This window comes from Apteryx mantelli, chromosome 3 (genome assembly GCF_036417845.1).
Source record: "Apteryx mantelli isolate bAptMan1 chromosome 3, bAptMan1.hap1, whole genome shotgun sequence".
In the NCBI taxonomy this organism is placed as follows: domain Eukaryota; kingdom Metazoa; phylum Chordata; class Aves; order Apterygiformes; family Apterygidae; genus Apteryx; species Apteryx mantelli.
In genome coordinates, this window is record NC_089980.1 from 29,125,866 (window position 1) to 29,139,884 (window position 14,019).

The 14,019-nt window shown below is 38.8% G+C and overlaps 1 protein-coding gene across 4 annotated transcripts in view; it reads left to right on the forward strand.

The window, feature by feature from the left end:
- Positions 1-12,981, forward strand: part of ACYP2 (acylphosphatase 2) — a 69,352-nt gene extending 56,371 nt beyond the window's left edge. For 2 of the 4 annotated variants that reach the window (XM_067293006.1, XM_013949918.2), the window contains one exon: positions 12,339-12,979. In XM_067293006.1, coding sequence (XP_067149107.1) covers positions 12,339-12,453 — 115 coding nt within the window. In that variant the 3' untranslated portion in view covers positions 12,454-12,979. Of the gene's footprint in view, positions 1-12,338 lie in introns of all 4 variants that reach the window. The other 2 variants (XM_067293007.1, XM_067293004.1) reach the window with 2 other exon arrangements.
- Positions 12,982-14,019: the final 1,038 nt, after the last annotated feature.

Here is a 14,019-nt window from a genome sequence, read left to right on the forward strand (position 1 = left end):
TTTATTTCTGTTCTAGAAAAAAATGATTTTTTTTTTTCTAGAGAAAGAGATTTGTTTCTGGATTTAATTTTACGCACATTGCAAATAAAGAAAAATAATTTTCTTCAGAAAAAGTCTAAGAAACAGATTAATTTAAAAAATTGCAGTGCAGTACAGCACCCTGAAAGCTGCCAATGCTCTTGCCATTTCATTTGTCAGATTGAAGAGAACTGAACAACAAAGAATATGTATCAGATTCTATTTCAGTAAATATTAAAAGCCTTGTTCAAAATAAACAACAAATTTTTTTACACAAAGAAAGATTGAACCAATATACTTGTTCATGCTCTGATAGCCTCTTTAAATAGCTTGGAGCTCTGATGTTAAATGTGTGTTTATTTCTACTAAGTGAATATATTCATAATGACAGTTTATAGACCACAGGAATGGACTTTGCCATAGGCATGCTTGCAGCACTGTTGCATCTCACATGAATGGGTCTTTTTTTTTTTTTTTCTATGCAGCTTCTCATAATATTAATAAAACATAAAAAGCCTAACAATTAGAGATGTTACAAAGCTGACTTGAATAATGCAGATTTAGGCAGCTGAGTAGCCTGAGGTTGAGAGTTAAACTTTGTAACCTTGTATTCAAAATCTCAGCTGATACATCCAAGATACCTTCTACCAGAATAGTTTGGGATCATGACTTGAAAGGCTTCTTTAGATGATACATTTAATACTATCTTTGAAGGTAGCATGTGTCATCTTATGGACTTAAAACCAAAGTGCCCCTGATAAGTGAAATGATAAATTCATAGAATTTACAAAACCAGTAGAGAAACAATCTTTATATTATTTTCAGGGGTGGTAATCTTTATATATTAGGTCATAAGAAAAAGTCATGAAAAAGCAGCAATGTTTAAAGAATGATTTTTTGGTTTGTTTTATTAAAATGAAACACAGTTCTTTGGGATGTGACAATGTGGACACGTCATCACTTCCATAAGGTACCTCTGTCCTTCCATGAGGGACAGCACATCAAAGGCTTTGCACTTCTTAATTTTATGTCTTCTCCACTATCTAGGCTATGTTTGCTGTTTCTAGACATTCACCTCAAGGCAGAGGAGGGGACAAACTTCCTTCTTTGGGAAGTATATGACTTTTTAAGCACAAGTTCTGTTATTTATAGAAACAATAAATAATACCTATTTGCAAATCCTAATTCGTGGCATCAAATCTAATCAATTTCAAAGGCGATCTTTGAAGTACACATAGGTGTCTTGTATGCCGTGGGCCCAACTTTGCTTTCCTTGTAAACGTATGGAACTGAGTTCGCTTCAAGAGCATGTTCTTGTGGGCTGGGGACCACAGTTACCTCTTGTGGAATAATGAATAAAATAGCCATAATGTATCCTTATGTTAATTCTTTGCTTCCTCTGTACATGTATAGTGCAACAAAGAAATATTACAGCATTCTGAAACTAAGTCTTGACAAAGCCCAAACTTTCTCATCATGTAAACTTTTTTAAGGAGACTGTTAGGTAATGTAATCTACTTGGCATTTTTTTGAACAGCTGTGCTCTCTAATGGACCAATGATTATTAAAACATTTTGATCTCATTCATATATTAAAACATCTACTATTTTATATCACTGTTGCTTTAAAAAAGCTCCTTGAGATTGCAGGTTGAAAGATTGGTGTAACTACTTCCCTTGAAGATGCGCAATTTAAATTATCAAATCATGTAATGTGAAGTTAGTGAAAAAAATCAAGCCAAACTAATTAAATGCTTAATAAGTAAGAATGTTTTGAAACACTTCACAAACTAGAAAAAGATAAAATTCTCGGTTGTTACTTTTTTTTTGTTTTCAGTCTATCACAGGCATCCACTCGTACAGGAGATAGGCATCATATATTTTGTAGTTATCTTTTCTTCAAAGATAATTTGTAAGTCGCAACCTAAATTTGGCCTAATAGTAAGAAGAAAATATATATGAAATGTCAGAATATCTGAAGTAAATATTTCAGCTTAAAATTGGTTTTGGCTGAGATTTTTGTAACAGTCTATGGGTTTTATCTTTTTTTTTTTTTTTTTTTAACTGTAAAAATGAGCAGGTCAGTGTTTTGTCCGTATGAAAGCAATTGTACGCATGCTTCAGCATGAGGAACAGCTGCACTACCAACTACCTAATCTGTGCTCACATATGTAGATGCATAAATATGTACTTTGATAGAAACAGTCACTTTTGAATGTTTTGAAGTCAGCTGACCTTTTATCTCTGAAAGTATTTAAACAGTGGTATCCTGGGAAAGGTAAATTTATATACAGTCATTGCAACACTGAGAATATTAAATAATCTCTCTCAGACTTGCTGAGTGCTCTAACATAATACTCTAAAAATTTTGTTGCTTTCCTTTTACAGCTTCCATTTTCATCTTTGTTTAGTCCTGTCAGTTGCAAATGACCAGATTGAAGCTTATCTGTGAATCACCATTTCTTTTCCTGTATCTTAGCTAGCCTAAGTATTTGTAAAATAAGAGAGACCTTTGAAGGAAAATAGCCAGAATTCCAGAGCTGCTAGGAGAAGTTCACTGCGTTTTGGTCTGGCAATATTTTTAGTTCCTGTGTAATAAATGAATCTGTACTTCCCTATGTAAATCAGTCTTTTGAGAATTACTTAGAGGATACACCAAGCATGCTAATGTGAGGTTGGTCCTCATATGGTGATTTACTCAGAAGTTTGGTGTGGCCTACAGGGTCTGTGTCCCTGGGTGGAAAAGTGTAGTCTTTAAAGACTAGTGTGTTCCTGACAATGATCTTCAGGAAGAAAGAATTTCCTGCTGTCATGAGAAGTCTCTCCTTACTACTGTCATTGTGTCATACTTATATCACTATCAGGCATATGAGTCTCTGTGCCTGGTGTTCTTGTTTACCATTTAAAGCTACAACTTTGTTTAAAGAATTAAAATTTGAAAAGCTAACTGGGCTGGGGATGGATCTGACCACCATGCCCTCACAGTTTTATGCCATTTGCAAGGTTTTAATTACCCCTTGGGCCATAGAAAAACAATAGCTTTAGGAAAGAACCAAGAGGGAGGATAGACTGCTCGTTTCCTGTGATGGACCTCCTTAAGCACTTGCTGTTAAGATTTTTAGTGCATATGGTTTATTCATGTGTAGGAGCAAATAATCCTGCAAACCATTTCTAAGCATTCAAAGGTCAATAAGGTGATTGGGAGTAGCCGGCATGGATGACAGGGAAATCATGAGTAACCAACCTGATAACATCTTCTGTGATGAGGTGACTGACTTGGTGGATGAGGGGCTAGCAGTGGATGTTACCTCAACTTCAGCAAGGCTTTCCACAGTCTTCTGTAACATCCTCATAGACAAACTGATGAAGTACAGGCTAGATAAGTGGACAGTGAGATGGACTTGAAAGCTGGCTGAACTGCTGGGCTCAAAGGGTTATGATCAGTGGCATGAAGTCCACCTGGAGGCCAGTCAGTAGTGGTGTACCTCAGGGGCAAAATGCACCCTCAGCAAGTTTGCAGATGGTACAAAACTGGGAGGAGTGGTAGAGACACTGGATGGTTGTACTGCTATTTAGAGGGACCTGGACAGACTGGAGAGATGGGCAGAGAGGAGCCTCATGAAGTTCAACAAAGGGAAATGCAAAGTCCTGCACCTGGGAAGGAATAACCCCTTGCACCAGGACAGGCTGGGGGCTGACCTGCTGGAGAGCAGCTTTGGAGAGAAGGACCTGGGGGTCCTGGTGGACAACAAGTTGACCATGAGCCAGCAATGCATCCTTATGGCAAAGAAAGCCAACAGTATCCTGGGCTGCCTGAGGAAGAGCATTGCCAGCAGGTCGAGGGAAGCAATTTTTCCCTTGCTCAACACTGGTGAGGCCACATCTGGAGTGCTGTGTCCGGGTCTGGGCTCCCCAGTACAGGACAGGCATGGATGTAGTGGAGCAAGTCCAGCCAGAAGCCACAAAGATGCTTAAGGAACTGGAGCATCTGACATACAAGGAGAAGCTGAGAGAGCTGAGACTGTTTAGCCTGGAGAAGAGAAGATTTGGGGGATCTTATCAATGTTTATAAATATGTGATGTGGGGGGAGTAAAGCAGACAGAGCCAGACTCTTCTCAGCAGTATCCAGTGACAGGATGAGAGGCAATGGGCACAAATTGAAATACAGGAAATTCCTTTTAAACTTACAAAAAAATGTTATTACTGTGAGAGTGGCCAAACACTGGAGGAGGTTGCCCAGAGAGATTGTGGAGTCTCCATTCATTGACATAATCAAAACCCAACTGGACAAGGTCCTGAGCAACCTGCTCTATCTCATCCTGCTCTAAGCAGGGGGGTTGAACTAGACTGTCTCTGGGGGTCCCTTCCAACCTCAATCATTCTGTGATTCTGTAACTCAGCTATTACTTTAAATAGTTTTACTTGCATCAAGCCACCACAACCAAGAAAGTAGTGGATAATTTTGCTGAATAGACCCTTTCCTAAAGGAGAAATCTTGTAGTCCTTCTACCTTTCAGATGCAGTTTACATTTTGTACTTTCTGGTATAGGACAAGAGCAAGTCACACAGTACAACAGATCTGCACTTCCACTAGATAAAAGAGCAAGTAGCATCAAGAGTTCCTTAATTCTAACCAGAGAGTACAAAGAAGATGTAAACTCCCCTTAGCCCTAAGCCCATCTTCTTTCTTGTAAATTCTTGATCGCATTTCTGACATGAAGAGGTTTGTATCATCTGCACAGTTTTTGATCATTATTTGTATGCTTTTCTGGACTGTGGTTGCATGATGGTATGTATGAACTCTTAGATCATATGCCTGTAACTGCTGGGCTCTCCTTACTGTACTAGCTGTTTTATTTCTACTGGGCCATATAAGGTGATGTATTTTATGTAGAACTCATGTTGAGTCAGTCAAATTGTGATGGTTCAATACTGTCCTCCAGTAGGGTGACTTTGAAATGCCTATGGTGAGGTTTTAATCAACATATTTTTAGGTATACGATTGCTGACCAGAGGCAATAGTGCTTTACTACTTTCTCAGCTCTACGATATATGTGCTATTTGATTTAAGTACAGTTTATGTGGTTGACAGATGCTAATCTATTTCCAAGTATTAGAGAACTAGCTTTTCTTCTCCAGATGCTTGAACTGGCGCACTAACTAATGGCAACAATTCCTCCTCATTTCAACTTCTTGCGGTCTTTGAGATTTAATAGACGTGGTGTGAGAATTCATTTTCAGTCGCATTCCATGGAGTGGAGTGGCGGTAGCCAAAATTCTTAGTCAATCTGCCTTGTGAACCAAATCTTACCCTGTGGGAGGCAGACATATTACAAGGAAAAAATACAATAGGCCTTCTTGCTTCTTCTAGCTCTCTAGTATATATATTGCTGTAGGAAGGTAGGGCAGAAACTTAACAGGAAATTCTCTCATACCTTCTGTAGGTCAATGTGGGTATAAAAGATACTTCCAATTACTGAAATGGCTGAATTTCTCTTTGTACTCTCATTTACTTCATTGCTCTTCTTGGAACAGATTTCTGCAACATTGCTTAATTTTTGTCCAGTGAGATTTATGAAAGAAGCCAAATTCAAGTTGTGTAACTCATATTTAAACAAAGAGATATTCTGATGTGTTTCCACATTTTTATAAAAATGCACTTTTTCATTCAATTCCACTTCAAGTTTACAACAACAATTTATAGAAAAATCCACAACAGATCTCTGCATTGCAGATCAAAAACACTTATCTTCAGACTTAAAATCATTCATCTCGAGATCATTCCTTGTCTTTAAATTAACATGTGGAGACCTTTAGCATAGACCAGATATGAATAGCAAAGTAAATTTAAAAGAAAGAAATATGTAAAGAGTCAAACTCTGTGCTAACATGAACTAATAGCAATCCTTTTTACATAAGCAGAAAATCTTGCCTGCTAATGTACCCAGTATGTGATGAACATTAACATACAAGTCATTTTTCTCAGAGGTTTTATAAATAGAAATGTGACACAAAAATATGTATTTTTGAAGTTTTTTGAGTATTCTCAGAGTATCACATCTAATTCATATCTTTAATATATCAGATTCTGCTAATTTGCCCTTAGTGTTGGCATTACTTTCAAATAGTACCTCAAAGAAATTCTCATTGTGTATTCTCTAGAGAAATGCTACCCTTGAATGCTAGCTAGGGTTTGACAGAAAAGGAAGAAATATAAACAAATTAATAACATTCATCTGACAGCTGTGTTTAAAAAACAAAGTCAAACACTAATTGTAATTAAATATCTTTTTCTCCCCTTTTTAAAACAGTTACAGGCCTTCTGCTAAATATCCACTGGGTCAAGAAATTCTTGCCTTCTCGCTGCCCGGAGCAGCTAGCGAATAGGCAGTAGCAGTGCAGACTTCCCCACACCGACGGGTGTCAGTTCTATTCTGGGGCACCCCACCTACGCCCGAGTGTGTTGCTTGGTTCCTAGCTCACCCACTCCTTGGCCTGTATCCTTAGATTCCTGGTGGCTTTCTCCTTTTTTTTTGCTTTAATTCTCTGAAGCTGTACCTGCTACTTGGCTTTGATTTGTTGATGGACTCTGGTGGGGTCATCCTAATAAATGCATTAAAATTCCTCTCCCTTGCACTTTGCCTTATTCTCCCTCTACCCACCTTCTGCCTTCCTCTCGAAGGTATGTATATACAAGGCACTGACATACGACTAAGTGCGGGCCTCTGATCCTGATCCACTATGTGGCCTGCTGCCAGCATTATTTTTGGTGTTTTATCAAGCAGTAGGCACAATAGTTTGAAAATCACCTGACGCGTCTTCCCTGGGGGGGGGGGGGGGGGGGGTTCAGCAGTTTCCATGGCAGCACAGAGGCCCTGTTCAGCAGAGCTCCTGAGGCAGCTGCATTTCATGTCAGGAGGCTTCAGGTTTTACCCCAAGCTAGAGCGTAGTTTTGAAAATTGCAAAATTACTAGGGCCAGCGGATGATGGTCAGTAGGAGGTTTTTGACTTTGCCTTTGGAATAGTTTGAGTCCTTTGAATCCTTTTCCTTATCCTGCACCAAAGAGTAAGTAATTCTCCCCATCTTTCTCTCCATGATCCCTCATGTGTGTTTTTCACTTCAGAACTTGTTTTCTCCACTTTACTTGACTTGATTGCTTTTGGTAAAGTTAAAATGCTAAATGCATTTTTTCAGGTCACACTATTACTCAAGTCATGTCAAATAAAACAGTATTTTTAAATACACTTCTGCTACCAAGGCTTCTGTTATCCTTCCTGCTATTTTTTTCACATCAGCATTGATCCCTGTGTATTCTGTTTCCAGATTCCTCTTTTACTGTTAGGCTCCTGTGCAGGAGCAGAGGCAGGGGCGATGGGAAGGCTCGGTACTAACTTCTGGGACACATCACCTATGAGCCAAGAGAAGTTTTCTGTACTATACGAAACATTTTGTGCAGAGATGCAAGAAGTTGCTCCAAGTGAGCCAGCAATAAAACTGAAGCAAAATAGCTGTCACCGCCTGGTGCTGTAGCTTTGCTAATGCTGTGTGCTGGGCTGATGGTCTGTGTTGTTTGGAGCCAGCCAGGCTGTGAAGGCATACTGGCTAGGGGATCTTTAAGATGCTGCACTACAGTCTATGGACAGGTCCTGAGTAATTTCCCTCTCTGACTTAGATGCTATGTCTGTTTTGTGATGCACCTGGCTCCTCTGCTTTTCTTCGTGCAAAACATGGAGGAACAAGGGCAAGCGAAATGATGCGTGTCAGCTGGTTTCACAGCATCTATATGTAATGACCCTAATGTAGAAATAGGTCAAACTCTAATCATCTTGCAGTGAAATAACTTGGATTCAGAGATGTTTCAGCCCATGACAAGCTGTGGCCTTCTGGCCAGGAAATCCAGTATTTGCCCTGTTAACAAAAGTAGTTTTGAAGACATTATTTTGTTTGATTTGATATGAATTGTGATGTGATCTGAAAAAATACCTGTAGTATTTTAACTTTACCAAAAACTTGTGACTAAACTTACAAATCTTAGTGTTAAATCTATGTGAGGGATTTATGAAAATTTCTGGAATAATTTATGCATTCACCATTTGTATATGTGTATGCGCATTCATCTGCACACACAGTGTTTATACTGATAACAAATGGAGGTGTTCGGCAGTGTTTACTCCCTGTTTTATTATTACAGTTCTCATGATATTTGGACTTTAAAAAACCCAAGTTGCTAGAGGCTTTACTTATATGTGTATTGAAGGTTTATAAAACAAAAACGCTTTAAATAAAATGTTCTTAGCCCTTATGATTGTAGAGAAAAGCTTGAAAGCAATGGCTAAAGTTCTTCCTAAAAGCTCAAAAGCCAGACAGGAATGAAAAAGAATGCCACATTTCTTTTCTGCAAACATTTAAGTATCAGGATTTATGAAAACTTGACAGTACTGTTTCAGAATACAACAACATTTTGGAGGTATTTTATAAATATTTACAATTCTAGTCTATACACTGTCATACATGTAAATACAATCTTCAAAAAGCAACGTTCTCTCAAATATTTTATCCCAAACAAATGGAAATAAAGTGTAAGCAATTTGGTGTCTTTCTTTTCTTTTTTTCCAGATTTTCTTTCTCTCACTCTAAATAAAGCACATTTTTATCTCTTGTTTCACTGTAAGTGATGCTGTAATTAAGGTGAAGGGGAAACAATCATATATTCTTAAATCATGCTTAGCTCACCCAAATATTAATGCTGTAGGCCCTTTTCCAGGTCCATTTCTAGCGCTGTAGACTGCAAAATTGGTGCAATCTGAGGATAAAATGGAGCTTGGCTTTTTGCATAGAGTAAGTAATGAACTAACATGGAAGCATCCTACATGTAGAGATGGTTCTGCATGCAGTCTATTAAAGAACAAATGCACTATTTATTTATGTACTTGTTTGTTGTTTGGCCTGCCCACAACCCATCCACCACTCAAAAGATTAATTCTCTTTTTCATTGTAAATGACACAGGATTCATGAAAGATGCTGTAGTATTAGCTCTGGGGAAATTATGATTTTTTTGAGGCAAATACAGCACATGCATTTGAAACAGAAATCCTCCCCAAAATCCATTTTTGGCAAAAGCTTCTTGCCCTGTATACACCTTGGCCTCTGAGCTGGCCCACAGAAGTGTAATTAATAGAAGCTGTTAGGATGGTCTTTTCAGGTGTGGAGACTAGGAGCTCATATAATGGTATTATTCTTCTGTGAACCATGGACAGCTGTTACTCCCTAAATGATCAGACTTGGACTTGAACTAGAAGCCAGGAAGTAGAAAGCCACATATCCTATTGCCAACCCCTGAAACCACTTCTTTTTGTATCAGAACTCTAGTATAAGATGAGTTTATAAGGCGCCACTAACAGCATTCATCAGTTCTATTATTGCAAATTCTGGTTTTGCTTCCCAGTCAAGTGCCAGGGAGTGAGGGCTAGGGCTTCTTTCCAGTACTGCATCAGACCTTACAGCAAGTGATAGCAACACTTATCTTTCCTGCCACTTTTCACACCGGCACCTACTGAAATCACAAGAGGCCTAGTTCTTCCTGGATTGGAGTAGGTTTTTCCTTATCAAAGTATGCAAAGATTCCATTCATAGAATAGTGACAGCCAAGCCATTTACTTTGGAAAATCTGTTATAGCATAGATCTCAGTTAAAAAGCTCTTATTGGGAGAACATAAAGTAGCTCTCCTAGCTATAGCATTCACGGCCCAGTGGTTTTTATGGCAGTGCTGCTATCATCTTGTATTAGAGAGGTAAGGCTCTGTAAATATTTCCAGGGAACCCTCCAGATTTGATCTGGTCAAACATCTTTGAAAACACTCCCCATACTCAGCAGAGATTCCTTGGAAAGCCCGTGGAGGCCCGGAGTTGTTTCAGACAGAAAATTCTTTTGAAAGATCGTCCAACCCTGGAAATACTGTTCAAGAAACCATGGTGATGTGCTTGTGAGAAGGAGAGGCCTAAACTAACAGGTGTCATTGCAAGTAGCACCTAGATGCCAAGTTAAAGATATGCACATGTGCCTAAGGTTGCAAGAAAAGATATGCATGCTTTAAATAATTTATACAACCAAGTTGTTTATATTAGAATCTAAATTAGGACAATGCAAAACCAACTCTTTAGGCTTCATTTTCCAGTAATATGTTAAATGGAAAGATCTCAGTTGCCTAGGTAACAAGCAAGGTTCACTTAGTAAAGGTAATTTTATTTAATGAAATGATAAGGGGAAGAGAATGACAGATCCAGTTGTTCCTTAAACTCCTAGGAATAAAGCACCACGAGCATACGATCAGAGAGAAAGTCTGCTTTAAAGTTCAGATAGGAAGCTATTTCAAGTACGCTTATAAATGCATGTTAGACACTACAAAACTTACTTAGCCAAGAAAGTAAAAACCAAAACAGTAAAAAATCAGTATGCTCTGAGTGGCTGCTGCTCAGTAACAGCTACCTGGAGAGGTGGATGTGTTTGTGAACGCCCTGAGGCTCGTTTTTGGGGGGGGGGGGGGGGGGAGGAGGGGGTCCCTGCCCAGCTGCGGCAGCCGGCAGGGACGGGGCCTGCTCGCAGGGCGGGGGAGGCTGGAGGGCGAGGGACCCTTCTGGAAGGGCAGGATGGGGCGGGCACGCTGGTGGCAGCCAATCGGAGGGCACTGCTGGCAGCTGAGTGAGCCAATCGGAACTGGGCGTTCGCACCCCCAGCACCATCTCGGATGGTCGCCGGAAATGGCGGGCACACTGGGGGAGCCCCTGACCCCCGGGGGACCCGCGCAGCCTGGGCGCTGCCGACCGCTGCCCAGCCCACCTGGCCTTTTCTTCTGCATGGCGCCATCTGCCCTGCAGGACAGGGAGGTCGTGTAATTCATAAATCTGCCATTAAAGTGTATCCGAGTCCATGTACTCTCTGCACGGTCAATTTTGTCTTAAACTGTGAGATCAGAGCGTGAACAAGAATCGTCACACGGGCATGCAGTATCCAGGAAATAAAATGCAGTAGGAAACAGTTATTTTGAGATTAGCTCTTGTTCCGACTTTGCCACAGTTATTTTTTCAGCGTCTTTCTCAAGGTTTGCATCAGTTTGAAGCACCGTTGCCTTTGAAATATTTACTGAAGAGTGAGTGGTGTATTGTCCAGACTAGTTCATAGGAATGACTCATTTGAATGGACTGTGGATAGAGTTCTGCCCTGTGCGGAGTTTGTAGAGTTTCTTCTTCATGCAGTGGAACTTGGAAATTGGAAGCCACCAAGGATGAATTTTTTGGGGCATGACGTAGAGTTGTGAAGGCTGGGCAAGGAAGATAATGTTTCCATTGGTTTTGTCTGGGACAAGCTCACCTTCAAGTAAAGGGAAAAAGTGTTTGTTCGCTTGTGGATATCACATTAGTCTCTAAAAACAATACAGATAGATTCTGGTTTTGAGTGATACAGTATTTCATATATCTGTTGATTTTCTTCATATTCTGAAATAGAGAAGGGGGGTGTTTTTCCCAACATGAAGTGAGGAACAAGGGTCAGGTGTGAGGATGTGTGAACATCTCATGGAAATATTTATTAATTTGAAATGTATCTTGTTAGACAAAGTTTGTTAGAGACTCTGTCTCAGGTGTGTTTTATGTACTGCCTCAAGATCAGCGGCCTTTATGCACAATACTCATCGTGAAGACATCAAAATTAAGTCTCAGTGCATGAACATTGCATTTTTATAATGCTCAGTGTGATTTTCAATAAATGAATTAGCATAACTGTTAATAAAACATAATTGTTTTATGCCCTTTAAATTAGAATTGAAACAAATAATGCTCTACCTTTTAACACTAATTGCAGCTAAGTACCAGTGTCAGTTTATACATCACTAAAAAGTTATAAAAACTTTGTGTGGAAATACATATCTCTTTAAATATCTTACACTAAAATATCTTCTCCATCCTATTGCTGAGATTCAGTACAATAGAAAATGATGAGAAATTACTTTTTTCATACATAAATGTCTTTGTAAACACTGTCATCTGCTGCACTTCAACTGTTTGTGTACCTCCTTTTATCTCGCAATAGTTTCTCTTCCACTGATAGGTAAAATACTGTGAATTAGTTCAAAAATTTTTTTTTTGCTTTTAAAGAAGAAAGAGAGGGAGAACAAAGAAACAACCTGACATATTTGAGGTAGTTTCCTCAATGAACAAGACTATGATTCATATGGCTCCTAAATAGGGAAAGCATGATAGGAGAACAAACCCCATATGTGCAGTTCATTACATGCTAACCCTCTCTTATTATTTTTCTTGCAGGAAATCCTGGCTGACTAAAGTTGGAAGCCCAAGTTCTCGCATAGACCGAACAAACTTTTCTAATGAAAAGGAGATTTCCAAGCTTGATTTCTCAGGATTTAGCACTAGATACTAATGGAGGAAAACATAGCTAAAGACAAAACTGTGATGTTTCTGCTGTATGATGTTTCTGTGCCTCCATAAAATTACACAAGACCATTTTGATGCTTTCTATACTAGAGATAAGTATAAATGGTCTGTTTACATAATGTAAGAATTCTTAGTTGTTGTATAAGATATTACCTAACATGAATGCCAGTATCTAATACCTAAAATGGCAATATTTAAATTATTTTATCTTGAAAGCTAGACAGAAGGTTAAAAGTATCAGTGACTATTTGTGCACAGTGAGATTTGTTATACATAAACACATGGAACCTAATCTTTACACCGTAAAGGATTCATATTTCAGATGCAAAATAATCATTTATGTTCTGCTGTTTGTAATTTCACCAAAAATATTTAAATATGTTACACTTTAAACAAAACTGGAACATTGAATGATATATTCTAACAGCTCTGTATTGTAAATCATATTGTTTGTAGTAATTAGTTAAGATGTAGCAATAATTAAAATAAATGTACATTGCTTCAGAAACTAAGATTAATCAGTTCTGGTTTAAAACTTTCAACAGTGAAGCAGATACTTTTTGGAAGAAGATAATGAAATACATGGCCTCTCACCCCTTTTTTTTCTCGTTTACCTACAGCTTACATCCATATTGACTGTAAAGGCTATTTCCATCTTTTGCTTTTTTGACGCTGTTATTGAAATTAACTGAAGAATTCATTCTTTTCCTTATAGATTAGTATTCACTTCTCAGTTAAGAATACAACTCAGAAACTGGTTCAACAAGATGCCCCCACATACATCATATCAATCGCATGAATGGTCCTTTGAAACTTGGCAGTCACATGCTTAAAATATCGGCTAAGTCTTTGCGGTATTGGGGTCTAACTCTCGTATGTACTGCTCTTTTCACAGGCACCAAGAAATCTGTCAGTGCTGGAACTGAACTATATCCTCAGTTCTGAAGTAGTTCCCCTGTATCAGGATTAGCATGTGTTGGAGGGCTTTGGTTTAATCTCTGTGGTATATCCAAGCAGGCACCAGGGAGATCTGGCAGCACTCTAAGTTAGCCAAGATTGGTGTGATCATGCGATCATGACACCAAGTCCAAGCTGTAAACCCTTATGAGAAGTGTATACTAGCTAAAGCTCAGTAATGCTTCAGTAATGTGGTCACATGGCCTTGGCTGGGCTCTGAGCATGGGCTGTCTGCCTGGGCTGTATCCTCTAAAATGCCCATTCTGTGGATACTTACACTAGTGTTTCCACTGGCTGTTCTGTACCTCTTCTAAGGGTGGATAGTCAACTTAGGCAACATCCTCAAATATACAGTTCATTTTTTTATTTCAAAAAAGGACATTTTATAATTTAAGCATTGCATGTTTTCATATGTGCAGAGCAAGATGTGTACAGAAAGGTGTATTTCTTCTGGCTACTGGATTAATTTTCACTGGGACTTTGTGCATAAAGCACTAAAGACTCCTTTCTAGAATTTGCAGGAGTTATTTATAAATTGTTATAGTACAAAACAGTCACATTCTGTGATTATATACAAGCATCCTTTGTTGAAGTC